Source organism: Pteronotus mesoamericanus, unplaced genomic scaffold (genome assembly GCF_021234165.1).
Source record: "Pteronotus mesoamericanus isolate MK-2021 breed Mesoamerican mustached bat unplaced genomic scaffold, CSHL_Meso_final contig_64, whole genome shotgun sequence".
Classification (NCBI taxonomy): domain Eukaryota; kingdom Metazoa; phylum Chordata; class Mammalia; order Chiroptera; family Mormoopidae; genus Pteronotus; species Pteronotus mesoamericanus.
This window is the reverse complement of record NW_026555224.1, coordinates 5,873,887-5,889,829: the sequence shown is the minus strand read 5'-3', so window position 1 is coordinate 5,889,829 and position 15,943 is coordinate 5,873,887. Positions and strand designations below refer to the sequence as shown.

Sequence of the window (15,943 nt, the reverse complement as noted above, 5' to 3'; positions counted from 1 at the left end):
TAGATTTTCTATGTAATTCTACAACACTTATTTACTACTTTATTTTTTTAAATTTATAGGGGTGACATTGGTTAATAGAATTATATACATTTCAGGTGTATGATTCTATAATACATCATCTGTATATTATGTTGTGTGTTCAACACCCCAAGTCAAGTCTCATTCCATCACCATTTATCCCCCCTCATACCTTCCTTCAACCCACCCACACTAAAACAATAACTTTATAAGATAACACTTGTAGGCATTAGGTTTTTGTTCTTTTCTTTTGTTGTTAAGTCAGGTTTTATAGTAAACTACCAATTCATAGACCATTTTGTTTTATTTAACTGTTGACTCCTTTATATCTATAAACTTTAAAGTGACTTATCTAATGTCAGCTTTGGCCATTGGCAGTCCAGACTTAGTATTTCCTGGGTCTGGTGAAGTTCCCCATCATTCCAACATGTCTACTGGAAGTTAGTGACAATTTAGTTAAATAACTGCTCTGCAAAAGATCACAGTGTCCTTTTGCTTTATTAATGTTAAAAGTGCAAGATACAAACTATAAAAAAACTAAATATGCTTCTTCCTAGATTTTCATTCCCTGGTGCAACTGACTTTCTCCTAATTAATCCATGCTGCCTAAAAATTGTACAACCACCCCATTTGTTTAACTAACTCAATCATACTCCTATTTGAATAGGCTAATAGATTAATGGCTTGGCTCATTATTAAAGTATTGTGATAGAGAGGAAATTGAACTAGACTTCGAGAGCGAAAGACTTTGGTCCTTGCCCTAACTGCCACTCTCTCTTGATTTTAGTAGTCATTTTACCTACATGGACGTTAAAGTACGTATTTGCATACTTGGACTAATTCTTTCTGCTCCCTTATTTTACAATAATACAGAGGAACTCAAGTGATTATAGAGGTAAAAGTGCTTTGAAAAGCTTGTTATTTTTGCCTTTGCATTTTTCAAGCCCTTGCTAATGTGCACAACACAGTTCTGAGGAGAGAGGACAAGGACAGTTCCTGTCTTCTAGGAACTTAAAATATCTGGGTAAAGAAACTCCTCACCAATGGTAAATTACTTCAGGTTAACAGATGGTAAAGAATCCCCAAAGGCAATACGCTGAGTCCACAGAAAGAGATGAGCTTACTGAGGTCTTAAGTGAGGGTGACGCAAACTACTTGGCAGACATTTGTTTTGGTTTTGTGTTTAACGGGTGTGACTGGGAGTTGGAATTAATAGTTAACATTTACTAATTCTTACTACATTGCAGACAATGAACTATGACAGTGATCGAATTTAATCCTCAACTGTACATGGTAGTCACTTTTGCTACCTATAATTCATGATGAGAAAAAGAATTCAGTAATTCGCCAAGTACACTTGGTTTGAGCCCAAGATCCTCCCATTCTGAAGTTCACGCTATTCGCTAATACATTACCCTCCTCTAGAAATGAGAAACGTGCACAGCCTGTGCAGGAACCAGGGGCAAAGCCACAACGATTCACATTATGAACTGAACGTCTCACTAGGAAGTGGTGGGGTGAACAGCTTCATGGGGATAGTGGGGACTCCCTGGGACCTCCGAACTGTTTACAGGGAGCCGTCCAAATGTTCCCCTAGGCGTAGACACGGTCTCGAGGCCCCGGTGGGAGACGCGGGGCTGCAGAGGATGGAAGAAGACTCCGCAGCGGTCCCCAGCCCAGCCCTGCGGCGGACAGCCGCGTAGCACCGACTGCGTAGCTCCCCCTGCCGCCCTTCGCAGGCCGCATCAACCTTTTCCTCAGTTTCCAAAACGCATTGCTTCTGCACCGCCCGGCTGCCGGAAGTCTCCCATTTCCACCTATTGAAATGGAAAGCTCCCGCTTCCGGTCTGTTCGAACGCCTCGCGCAGCTGGTTGGTCGCTGAGACGTGGGTTAGGGCGGAGACTGGGCGGAGACTGTCGTCTCCCCTTGGTTGACGTCTTCCAGTGATCTTCGGGCCCGGGGTGTGGGGCGTGGTTTTCGGCGGGGAGGCCGCTCGGCTGCTGTCTTTCCCCTTTTAAGTTACGGGCAAAGGCGCGATTGGAAGTTGGGAAATCCTTTAGAACCCTTCGTACGGCGCGACAGGTAAAGCCGTTAAGTGTGGGCGCGCGGTCTTTGCCGCCGGGTACTGGGCGATGGTGGCACCCTTTCTGGTGAGCGCGAGCGAGCTGTGAACTGAATCGAGGAGCTGAGGAAGGTTGTAGGTTCTCTGGAGGCGGTGTAGGGAATCCTGGCGCCGGGGATTCTTTAGCTGTAGCCTTTCCACAGCCTCATGAAGCGAGAGAGAAAGACGCTAGGCACCCCGAGAAGGGCAGGAAGAGGAGGCGGGCCCCGAGCCAGCTGGGTCAGGGCGGCCCAGGCGTTGAGAGCCGGTACGGAGCTTGATGAGAGGTAGCCCGAGGCCAAGGTGAGAGACAGTCACCGGGTTGGGGGTTTGAGCCCACAGATCACCGACCCCGCCGTGTGGGGCCCGGGACGCCAGTCAGGGTCCCCACTGGCCTCTCGGGACCTCCTTAACGATCTGTAGAGTGGGATGTCCTAGCACCTTCCTCAGGGCTCCTGCTGGTGGTTCAAGCTGGTGTAGGTGCCCGGCACGCGAGAAGAAGGTTCCCTCAGCCACTGTTGGGTTGCTTTGTGTTTAGGAACGGTGCTGGGTTCCGAGGGCGGCCTGGTACCGGCTATATCCCGTTGTCAGACGGCTGTTTGGTGGTGGGGGACGCCCTGGGCACCAGAGGGACAACCGTGAAGAAACTGGTTTTAATCTAAAGAGAGAAAAGACAGCATAAGTCATGTAGTAGGTTAGAAGGGTATTAGTGCTGTGAAAAGTTTTTATTAAAGTGGAATTCATTTTTTTCTCGATCAAAACAATTTTTAGAAAGTAAATGGGGTAAGAATTATGGAGAAATTGACATTCTCATTCCTTTTTTTTTTTTTGAAACAATATTAAATTAAGAAAAGTTGCAAGAACAGTACCAGAAGCTTCTCCCGGCCAACATTGAAAGCAGTTGCTAACACAGTGTTCCCCTAGATGTTTTAGCGTGTTTTCTGCTTTCAATCCAAATCACGTGGATCCGTTCATACCTACCATTTAACCCTCCGGCCCTGTCGGGGTTTCTCCAGTTATTCCGGTAATGTCCTTCCGCCGAATGATGTGTTGTGTTAGTTGTCCTGTCTCCTTCAACCGAAACCCTCAGTCTTTTCCTTAACGTCCATAACCTTACTGCTTTTGAAGAATCTTGGAACAGATATTTTGTAGAATTTCTCTCAACTTCGGTTTATCTGTTGCTTATTGATTGGATTCGGGTTATGTATCTTTGGCAGGAATATCACAGAAATGATACTCTGTATTTCATCAGGTTACTTATGATTTTTTTTCCAGGGTTTTATTTATTTATTTTTAGAGAGAAGGGAAGGAAGGCAGAGAGGGAGAGAAACATCAATGTGTGATTGCCTCCCATACGCCCCCAACTGGGGACCTGGCCCACAACCCCGGTTCTGTGCCCTGACTGGGAATTTAACCGGCAATGCTTTGGTTCGCAGGCTGTGCTAAATCCGTTGAGCCACACCAGCCAGGGTATTTTACGCATGATTTTAATTGTCCCATTTAGTCATATTAACCTTGATTAGTTGATTAAGATAATGCATGCTAAACTTCTCTAAATTTTTTTCTCCAATTTTGTGGGGAAATACTTTCTTATTAAACTTGCAATTTACTCATTTTTTCCCTCATTGTGAACTTTTGGTTACCTATTGTATTCAATGGGTTATAATCCATTCTCCTATTTTGATGCTGCAAATATCCCAAATTTGGCCTTTGAGTTAGCTGCTTTGTCCTTTTGACATGACCACTTCATTATGTGAACGTTTCCTTACTTTTCTGGCATAGATGTTCTAGGCTCATCTAGGACATTTGTGTGCTTTTCCTGCCTCAGCCCTGGAATCAGCCATTTCTCGTAGGATACTTGGTTCTTTTTAATAGCAAATGACATTTAGAAACTCAAGATCTGGTTGCTAACTGTGTTCATTGCCAGTCATACTCCCAAAAGAGAGCTAGGAAATATACACAAACAGACATACAAGTGTTTACAGTCAAAGTTTTATAATATTTAATATTTAAATCTGTAATTCATATTACCAAATTAATTTTATTTATTAAAGTTGTTTATGCCCTGGCTGGTGTGGCTCAGTTGGTTGGGGCATTGTCCTGAAGCTAAAGAGCTGTGGGTTCAGTTTCCTGCTCAGGACACATACCTAGGTTGCACGTACAATCCTGGGTCCAGTTGTATTTGGAAGGCAACCAATTGATGTTCCTCTCTCCCATAGATGTTTCTATCTTACATCGATGTTTCTCTCTGTATTCCTCTCCTTTCTTCCCCTTCCTCTTTCTCTAAAAGCAATGAAAAGGACTCAGGTAAGGATTTAAAAAAAAAAGTTTATAATTTAGTCATTAAAATATTTAATTAAATTAATATTTAAATGTATAATTCATATTACATTAAATATATATTCATACATAGTGGAAAACCATGAATTCATATCAGTGTCTCTACTTCCAATCCAATTCTCAGGGTTCATTCTAATTTTCCCCTTTTTTATATTTATAATTTTCTGCTTTACCAGTGAGAAACCTAACTCCCATTATCTTCAGTATATTTGATCAGTCCCCCATTGCTGCAACTTCCCACACCCCCCCCTACACCCTCCTCAGTGACCAACTTGGGCTCTGTTACTCTGCACCTTATGCCAGGTGATTCTCCTGTGTGAATGCCCTCATCACTACTGTGACAGACCCTCATGCTTCTCACATGGACACCTTCATTCTGTTTAGGCTCTGAATCCTGTGATACCACTCTTGTCTCCCAGCATTGATTCCCTTTTTACCCTCAACAGTTTCTGATTTGATGCCAGGACTCACTACTCTTTACTTCCTAATGCATGGATGCCCTCCTCATACTGCTCAGGCTTTGATACTCCACATTGGGCCTCCCACATGTGTGTACTGGATGCCTACCCCTAATCCTGGGCTATCTCCCCTATGGAATGTCCTTTTCACCCTTCTCAGGCCTTGACATCCCTTGCTCAATAACCATCTGAACCCCTACCTCACTCAGTTCCATCTTTTTCAATCTCACACATTTTTGATTGCTAAATATAAATTGGTACCTTCTTCAGGAGTTAGCAATATTTGTCAGAATGTCAAATATATTAATACATATTTATTTTGACCAGGAATTTATCCTAAGAAAATAGACAGGTGTACAGGTATACTCATAATACTGTTTATAGTTTTTTAAAAAACCACTGTCATCAATAGGGATTTTTTTCAGATAAATTAAAAGTTTTTAGGAAAATTTAGAAAATAGACTACTGTTAAAATTAAAAAGTCACAGGAAAAAATAGCAATAGTAATAATATCTAATATTAAGTCCTATGATACATTAGGCAGTAGCGTCAGTACTTGCACTATCTCACTGGTCTTACCAATAACCTGATGAGGTAGAGGTATAATTACTCTATATAGATGAAGACACTGTGTCTTAGGGAGGTTAAGGCATATGTCCCAGATAGTAAAGCTGATAATTGAAATAGAGTTGTCTGAGCCCAGAGCATGAGCTCTTTACCACTATACTCCCCTCTGCCTCTCTGGTTAAAATGAAAATAGCATTATTTCTTGAGTGGTAGAAGTACAGGACAGGTGACTTTTACTTTCATTTATTGTCTGTCTTTTATCTATTTTACCTTTCTGTATCATCTGACTCTTCTTAAAATAAGCACAATATACTTTAATAACAAGATATAAGGGCAAAGCTATTTTAAGGAGGGACAGAACTTCAGTGAACTCACTGTTGCCCCAGGATAAAGTCTTAACTCCCTAGCTTAGACCATATTGAAATTATGTGATCTGGCTCCCGATTCTCTCTCCTCTCATATCTCTTCTGCTCTGCAACATGCATTCTTGGCTCTGGCCAAACCAAACTACATATTTAGATGCAGTGTTTCCTCCTACCTGCCTGACTCTGTTTTCAAGGCTCAACCCCAGTGTTCTCAGCAAAGCTGTACCCTAAACACTCTAACCCTCAAGGCAGTCAACCTCTTGACTCCTGTACCTGAGTAACAGCATTTACCCACATTGTATTGGAATTAACCTGTTTCTGAATTTTTCCCCCTAGTAGATTGGACTCCTTGAGAGCATGAATCATGTTTTATTCATCCTGCTAACCCTAACACAATCAGGTACCTGTAATTAAGGTTCTATAACAGTGTATACTAAGTATTCCATTAATAATATCCTATCACAGGTTGTGGTTTTAGACCTTCCTTTTCGATTAATTAGAACCCTCATGTTTGAATATATGCTAGAATCATCAGAAACTAGAATATTTTAATAATTTGCCTTCCTTTGTTACTGTTCTTGATAATCATAATTTCACATGCCCTGATTTAATCTTTATAGAAAGCACACTTATCTACCATTTTATTTGCTGAACAGTGTGAAGTAACCCATGACCAGCTATGCGAATTGCAGAAGTATGCAGTTCTGGGAAAATCCAGTGTTCCTTAACCAAGGTATGAGATGACCTAATTGGTGGCAATAGACCTGAGATTTCCAATCAGTGACTAGAGGACCATATCTGCCTTAACTGACATTATTTGTTTGCAATACAGAATTTCCTAAAAGAAATTTTTGTGATAGTCACCAACAATTGTATTTGGGAATTCCTTTATAAAAATCCAAATTTTTGACTTCTTCAAAAACTCAAAGATCTGCAACTGTCCCTTTGTTCCCACATGGCAACAGTTTCTCCATACTGAATAGTGGCCTCCCCTTTAGATGGGGCATGTGTACTTAAGTGTCCCACCTGGCCAGAATCCCATGTTTATAGTATTTCTCTGGTTGCTATAGGTATTTTGGTTTGTAACCCCCAGTGGAGACCCAGTTGAAATAACATGATCATAAACAAATGTTGGCAAGAATGTGGAGAAAAGGGAACCCTTGTACACTGTTGATGGGATTGCAGATTGGTGCAGCCACTGTGGAAAACACCGGAGGTTCCTAAAAAATATTTTAAATATTGATGAACTACCATATAATCCAGCAATCCCTGTTCTTGGTATTTATCCAAAGGAAATGAAAATGCTAATTAGAAAAAAATATATGTACCCTAACATTATTTACGATAGCCAAGATATGGAAGCAAGTGTCCATCAATGGACCAATGATTTAAAAAAATGTGGTGTGTGTATATATAATAGAATTTTATGTGGCTTAGAGAAGGAAGGAAATCTTGTCATTTACAACAGTATGAATGGATCTTGAGGGCATATTATGCTAAGTGAAATAAGTCAGACAGAGAAAGACAAATACCATATGATTTCACTTATATGTGGAATCTAAAGAACAAAATAAATGAACAAACAAAACAGACTCATGCATACAGAGAACAAATGGATGGTTGCCAGAAGGTAGGGAGGTTTAGACGGCCAGGTGAAAAGAGTAAAGAGATTAGAAAGTACAAATTGATAGTCAAGGGGATGTAAAGTATAACATAAAGAATATAGACAATAATATTGTAATAACTATGTATAGTGCCAGGTAGGTACTAGAACTGAGGAGATCACTTGATAAATTACATAAATGTTTAACCACTATGCTTACACCTGAGACTAATATAAAATAATATTGAATGTCAACTGTAAGTAAAAAAGAAACAAAAAATTAAGTTTAAAAAGAAAAAAATGAAGTAATATGATCATATGGTAAGAATCCCAGTGTTTTTTCCTCCTTTTTTGCTTTTTTTTAAAATTTATTTTTAATTGTTCAAATACATTTGTCTCCATTTACCCGCCACAACTTCCCCCTGTCCCAGCCACCCTAACTTCCCTCCCTCAATCCCTCCCCACTTTAGCTTTGTCCATGGGTCCTTTATACATGTCCCTTGACTTGACCTTTCCCCTTCCTTTCCCTGTTACAGCTCACCCTCCTTCCCTCTCATTTCTGTTGGTTCTTTTTAGGAACCTCCATAGTGTTTTCCACAGTGGCTGCACCAATTTGCAATCCCATCAACAGTGCACAAGGGTTCCCTTTGCTCCACATTCTTGCCAACACTTGTTTATGATCATGTTATATCAACGTTCAATGTTGCTGGTTATATTTTCCTTGCTTGTCTGTTTTGTTGGCTAGGTTCCACTTATAGATGAGATCATATGGTATTTGTCTTTCACTGCCTGACTTACCTCACTTAGAATAATGTTTTCCAATTCGATCCATACTGTCACAAAGGGTAGTAGGTCTTTCTTTTGTCTGCTGCTTAGTATTCCATAGTGTAACTGTACCACAGTTTTTTGATCCACTCATTTGCTGATGGGTACTTAGTTTGCTTCCAATACTTGGCTATTATAAATTGTGCTTCTATAAACATTGGGGTGCATAGGTTCTTTTGAAATATATTTTCCCATACCGTTGGTTCCCTTTTCATTTTGCTGATGTTTTCTATAGCTGTGCAGAAGCTTCTTACTTTGATGAACTCACATTTTATTCTTTCCTTTATGTCCCTTGCTCTAGGGGACATATCAATGAAAATATTGCTGCATGGGATATCTGAGAGTTTCCTGCCTATGTTCTGCTCTAGGACTTTATAGTGTTGCAACTTATATTTAAGTCTTTTGTCCATCTTGAGTTTATTTTGGAGTATGGTGTAAGTTGGTGGTCGAATTTCAATTTTTTTGCACATAGCTGTCCAGCTCCCCCAACACTGTTTGCTGAAAAGGCTATTTTTACTCCATTTTATGTTTCTGCCCCCTTTGTCAAATATTAATTGACCATAGAGACATGGGTTTATTTCTGGGCTCTCTGTTCTGTTCCATTGATCTATGTCTCTGTTCTTATGCCAGTATCGGACTGTTTTGAGTAAAGTGTCCTTATAATATAGTTTAATGTCAGGTATTCTGATCCCTCCTGCTTTGTTTTTCTTTCTCAAAATTGCTGCAGCTATTCGGGGTCATTTATGGTTTCATATAAATTTTTAAAATATTCGTTCTATGACTGAAATACGTCACTGGTATTTGAATAGGGATTGTGTTGAATCTATAAATTGCTTTTGGGTGGTATGAACATGTTGCTGATGTTAATTCTTCCAGTCCATGAACACAGTATATGCTTCCATTTATTTGTGTCTTCCTTAATTTCTTTCTTCAGTGTTGTATAGTTTTCTGTGTATAGGTCTTTTACCTCCTTGGTTAAGTTTATTCCTATGTACTTTATTTTTCTTCTTGCTGTAGCAAATGGGATTTTTTTTTCCCCGATTTCTGCTTCTGATATTTCATTTTTGTGTACAAAAATGCCTTCGTTTCTGAACTGTGACTTTGTATCCTGCTATTTTGCCAAATTCACTTATTAGGTTGGGTAGTTTTTTGGTGGAGTCTAAGGGGTTTTCTATGTACAGTATCATGTCACCTGCAAACAATGATAGTTTTACTTCCTCCTTTCCAATTTGGATGCCTTTTATTTTTCTTGTGAGATCACTGTGGCTAGGACTTCCAATACTATGGTGAATAGAAGTGATGAAAGTGGACAACCTTATCTTGTTTCCGATCTTAGTGGGAAAGCGTTTAGTTTTTGCCCGTTGAGTATGATGTTGACTATAGGTTTTTCATATATGGCCTTTATCATGTTGAGGTATGCCCCCTTTATTCCCACTTTGCTGAGTTTTTATCATAAATGGGTACTGTACTTATACAATGCTTTCTCTCCATCTATTGATATGATCATGTGGTTTTTGTCTTTTCTTTTGTTTATGTGATGTATCACGTTTATTGCTTTGCAAATACTGAACCATCTCTGCATCCCTGGGATGAATCCCACTTGATGATGGTGGATGATCTTTTTAATGTATTGCTGGATGCGGTTGACCAATATTTTGTTGAATATTTTAGCATCTATTTTCATTAGCAATATTGGCCTGTAGTTTTCTTTGTTGTGTCTTTATCTGGTTTTGGGATTAGGATGATGCTGGCCTCCTAAAAAGAGTTTGGGAGTCTTCCTTCTTCTTGGATTTTTGGAATAGTCTGAGAAGGACAGGGTTTAGCTCTTCCTTAAATGTTTTGTAAAATTCTCCTGTGAAAATGTCCGGTCCAGGACTTTTGTGTGTAGGGAGCTTTTTGATTATTGCTGCAATTTCCCCAGCTGTTACTGGTCTGGTCAGTCTTTCTGCTTCTTCTTCATTCAGTGTTGGAAGGTTATACTTTTCTAGAAATTTGTCCATTTCATCGAGGTTTTCAAATTTCTTGGCATATAATTGTTCATAGTAGTTTCTGACACTCCTTTGTATTTCTGTGGTATCAGTTGTTATTTCTCCTCTTTCATTTCTGATATTCTTTATTTGGGTCCTCTCCCTTTTTTTCTTAATGAGTCTGCTTAAAGGCTTGGCGATTTTGTTTATCTTTCTACAGAACTAGCTCCTGGATTGATTGATCCTTTGAATTGTTCTTTTAGTTTCTGTGTCATTCAATTCTGCTCTGATCTTGATAACTTCCTTTCTTTTACTTGCTCTGGGCTTTGTTCTTGTTTCTCCTCGAAGGTGTAGGGTTAGATCATTTATTTGAAATGTTTCTATCTTTTTTAGGTAAGCCTGTATTGCTACGATCTTCCCTCTCAGGACTGCCTTTGCAGTGTCTCGTAGGTTTTTGATTGTTGTGTGTTCATTTTCATTTGGTTCCAGAAACTTTCCAATTTCTTCTCTTATCTCATTCTTGACCCATTCATTGTTTAACAGCATTCTATTCAGTCTCCATGAATTTGAGTATTTTTGAGTTTTTTCTTTGAGATTGGATTCTAGTTTCAAGCCCTGTGGGCCAAGAAAATTGTTGTTATGATTTCAATTTTCCTGAATTTGTTGAGGCTTGTTTTGTGTCCTATCATGTGGTCTATCTTTCAAAATGTTTCTTGCACCTTTGAAAAGAATGTGTATTTTGCCTGTTTGGGGTGAAAGTTTTCTTTATATGTCAGTTAAGTCCATTTGATCTAATGCGTCATTGTGTTCCACAGTCCCCTTGTTGATACTGTGGAAGATCTATCCATTTTTGACAGCAGGGTGTTAAAATTCACTACTATCAGTGTTTCTGTCTGTATCTTTCTTGAAATTCTTTTAGATTTTCCTTATATATTTGGGGGCTCCTATGTTGGGTGCATATACGTTTACAATGTTTACATCTTCTTTGTGGATTCTTCGAATATTATAATCTGTCCCTCTGGGTCCCTTTTTTTGGCCTGTGTTTTGAAATCTATTTTGTCTGATGTAAGTATTGCTACCCCTGTTTTTATCCCTGTCCATTTGCTTGGAATATTCTTTTCCATCCCTTTACTTTCAGTCCATGTAGGTCCTTTATTCTGAGGTGGGTCTCTTGTGGGGAGCATATGTGTGGGTCATGTTTTCTTATCCATTCAGCTATCCTATATCTTTTGATTGGAGCATTTAATCCATTTACATTTACAGTTATTATTGGTAGGTACTTACTCATTTTTTCCCTTTGTACCTGTGAACCTCTCTTTCTCAGTCTTTTTCTTCATCTTCTTAAAGCAGTCCCTTTAGTATATCTTGTAGTGCTGCTTTGGTGGAGGTGCATTCTTTGAGCCTTTTGTTGTCTGGGGAACCCGTTACTTTGCCTTCCATTTTAATTGAGAGCCTTGCTGGGTAGAGCAGTCTTGGTTGTAGGCCTTTGCTTTTCATTACTTGGAATATTTCTTGCCATTCCCTTCTGGCTTGCAGTGTTTCTGTTGAGAAGGAAGCTGCTAGATGTAGTGGGGATCCCTTGTATGTTACTACCTCTGTCTCCCTTACTGCCTTCAGAATTCTCTCTTTGTGTTTGATATTTGCCATTTTAATGATGTATGTTGGAGTGGGCCTCATTGGGTCCTCTTGAATGGGACCCTTTATGCTTCATGAACTTGCATGACATTTTCCTCTCCTCCAGTTAGGGAAGTTTCCCATCATTACTTTTTCAAATAGGTTCTCGATCCCTTGCTCCTCTTCCTCTTCTTCCAGTGTCCCTGTTACACGGGTATTATTTTTCAGGTTGTCCTGCATTTCCCTCAACACCTCTTCATTCTTTTTGAGCCTTTTTTCCATTTCTTTACTTTCTCTGGGAGCTTTTTTCTACCTTATCCTCCAGCTTGCTGATTCAGTTCTCTGCTTCCTCTAGCCTTCTTTTGATTCCCAAATGCACACATCTGTGTGGGGCATGGAGGAGGGGTGTTGGCTAGCTCAAAACCCATAATCTGCATTAACAAATATTGTTATAGATATGTCTGTTTATCTACAACCATCCTTCTTGCAACCAGTCGTATGACTACCTGCTTAGAAAGAATTGCCAAGTAGGTTGGGATCTTGAAGGGATTTGTACAGTGAGATTTGTTCCTATTTAAAACATTTGAATTTAAGGGAATGAAGATGGCAGAGGAGTGAGTGGAAGTCACACTGACCTCCTCCAAGGACCAACCTGGAATTACAACTAAATTGTGCAGAAAGCACCTGGAACAAACAACTGAACAATGGCGAGAGAGGAGCCTTGTAACGTCAGAGACAAAAGAAATAGCTTTAGCTCAAACTAACTGGTAAGGAGTGCGGTACAAACCTGAGAAGGTGGGTGGGGCGCCCACGGGCTGCAGCACCAGAAGGATATTGAAACGGCCTGTTGGATCCCCCCGACCAAGAAGAGCGGGGTCTAAACCAAAAGTGAGAATCTCTAGCCCACAGCACCAGAGCCCAAAAGATATACAGAAAACAGCCAGCTGCAAAAAGCAGCAGGGTTGCTCTCTGCCAGAGACAGGCGGCTGGGGACACAAAGAACTGTTTAGAGGGCCAATGCATAAATTTTTATTTGCAGCCACTTACCCTGGTCTCTGGCAAAGGTGGGGAGAGTGGGGTAGAGACGCCTGAGGAGAGATGGGGTAAGGAGATTTTGGGAAGAGAACTGAGAGAGTAGCTGGTGGGATCTCGGTGCTGACTCATCCCCTATGTGGCAGTGGCCATCTTCCTCAGGCGGAGAACACACCCCTTGAGCAGCACCAGCGTCCAAGGACCCAGTAGCCCTGCCCTCAGGTGGGATTCCGCCCCACCCTGTGCTGTCTAAGCTGCCCGCTGAGTGCAGAGTGGCAGCCACAGACAGTAGATCCCTGGTTAAAGATGCAGAGATGTCTGGCGACACTTGAGGAGAGACTGGGGACGGAGGTTTTGGGGAGAGAACGGAGAGAGTAGCTGGTGGAATCCCAGTGCGGACTCCTCCCCCATGTGCAACAGCGTGAGAGGACCCAATAACCCCACCCCCAGGAGGGATTCTGCCCTGCCCTGAGCTGTATAAGGTGGCCTGCTGAGTGCAGAGTGACTAGATTAACAGCTGAAGGAAACAGCAACGAACAGTAAAGTACTAGAAGTCTCGAACAGACTGTCTACGGTCAGACAGGGTCAACATCTGACATCAGACAGCTCCAGAAAGTAAAAACAGCAGTCTCCAGCCATAGGAGTCTACACCACAAAGTCAGGAGACCAAGACAGATCAACTTAAGAATCAGAAGCAAAAGGGAAGAGTCTCACAAATAAAGGGAAGACAAGGAAATATGCCCCACTCTAAGAGAAAAGAGCAATCCCCAAAAAGAGAACTAAATTAGAGGCAGGTAAACTATCATATCTGAGTTCCAAACAACGGTTCTAAGGAAGCTCAATCAGCTCAGTGAGCTCAGAGAGAATTGCCAAAAACTACAGGGAAACTACAAAGAACTTACTGCAAACTATATCAGCATGAAAAAGAGACAAGAGGAAATGAAGAATGCAATTTCTAAATTGAAGAACACAGTAGAAGGAATGCAAAGCAGGCTTGATGAAGGTGAGGACCGAATCAGCAAGCTGGATGATGAGGTAGAAAAAAGCTCCGAGAAGGAGCAAGAAAATAAAAAAAAGACCAAAAAGAATGAAGAGGCATTTAGGGAAATGCAGGACAACATGAAACATAATAATAACTGTATAATAAGGATACCAGAAGGAGAAGAGGATGAGGAAGGGATAGAGAACCTGTTTGAAAAAGTCATGATGGAAAACTTCCCTAATTGGAGGAGAGAAAAAGTCACACAAGTCCAGGAAGCACAGAGTCCTGATTAAGAGGAACCCAATGAGGCCCACTCCAAGACACATCATCATTAAAATGGCAAACATCAAAGACAAACAGAATCCTAAAGCAAGCAAGAGAGAAAGAGGTAGTAACATATGAGGCAGCCCCAATACGGCTAGCAGCTGATTTCTCAACAGAAACCTTGCAAGCCAGAAGGGACTGGCAAGAAATATTCCAAGTCATGAAAACAAAGGCCTGCAGCCAAGACTGCTCTACCCAGCAAGGTTCTCAATTAAAATGGAAGGCAAAATGAGAAGTTTCCCAGACAAAAGAAGGCTAAAAGACTACACCTCCACCAAACCAGCACTGCAAAATATGCTAAAGGGACGGCTTTAAGATGAAGAAAAAGCTATGAACACCCAGTTCCTTTCAGAGTTGCCCATACTTGATATTGCCAATATTTTTAATACTCATTAATCTGATTGTGACAATGATATTATTTTAATTGTTCCTATACTATTTGTTGAAACTAAACCTGTTTTAGTATATTTCCAGGCTGTTTCTATTATTTTAAAAAACGCTTTAAATGACTTCTTGGTTTTCTTTACCCATTTATTGATTAAAGGTTTATAGAACTTTTTTCCCTAAAAAAACAAAAAAAAAGACCACCCTACTGACAGTGTTTCAGATGTGTTGCAAGTACTTTCCTATTCTATTCCTTGTCCTTTAACTTTTTTATATGTATACTACTATACAGTTAAATGTTTAATATAATCATATTGTCAATATTTATAACTTCTGCGTTTGAGTATTTTATTTCAGGCATGAAAAATATTAGCTCTATTTTCTTCTAAACTCCTTAGATTCTACATATTGATTTTTAACTCACTTGAATATTTCTTGTATAATGTGTGCAATAGGACTCTATATTTGTTTTATCTCAAGTAATAGTGGTCATGCACCTTATTTGTTGAATAAGCCTTATTTTACCCATTGATTTGAAATATCAACTTAATCATATATTATATTGTTAGATATATACGTTTGTCTCTAGAATGCTCATATTTCATTGACCTACTTGATTATTTCTGTGGTAGTGTCATGTTGGTTTAATTGCTGAGACTTTATAATGGTTTTAAATTTTTTAAATACTGTATAATTAACTTTCACATTTAAAAAATAAATAAAATCAATCTGCATTAAGAGAGAGAGATATGTAACTCCTACCTTTTGCGACAACATGGATGAAACTGGAGGATATTAAACTAAGTGAAATAAGCCAGTTAATGAAAGACAAATACCATATGATCTTACCTATAAGTGAACTCTATTCAACAAAATAAACTAACGAACAAAAGAAACCACAGGCATGGAAACTTTGAGCAGACTGAAAGTGACCAGAGGACATGGAGAAAGAGGACAATGGTGGAAAGAAGGGGAAAGGACTAGACAAAGAACATGTATGAATGACCCATGGATATGGTCAACAAGTGGGAATTGACTGTGGGAGCGGGGGTAGGGGTAGGATGGGTGGAGGGCGGTAAAAGGGTAGAAATTGAGACAACTGTAATAGAATAAACATGTATAAATTTAAAAAAAGGAATAGTAATTTTAATCATATACTTTTAAAAATTGAATTTATTAAAAAAATACTTTCTTTAAAAAAAATAAAAACATTTGAAGTTTTGAAACAAATTTTAACAGATTCCTGGATTTGAATACATTACTTTTCACATGCTATTCTACTAGATTTGAATGTAATAAATAATTAATCTCAAAGAGATCTGTATTTGAAATCTGGGCAGTAATAGCAGTTTTCCATTCCCT

At 39.7% G+C, this 15,943-nt stretch overlaps 1 protein-coding gene across 1 annotated transcript in view; it reads left to right on the top strand.

The window, feature by feature from the left end:
* Positions 1-1,843: 1,843 nt before the first annotated feature.
* Positions 1,844-15,943, top strand: part of REXO5 (RNA exonuclease 5) — a 39,472-nt gene continuing 25,372 nt past the window's right edge. The window contains 4 exon segments of the mRNA XM_054580939.1: positions 1,844-1,904; positions 2,175-2,359; positions 2,361-2,423; positions 6,471-6,583. Coding sequence (XP_054436914.1) covers positions 1,844-1,904; positions 2,175-2,359; positions 2,361-2,423; positions 6,471-6,583 — 422 coding nt within the window.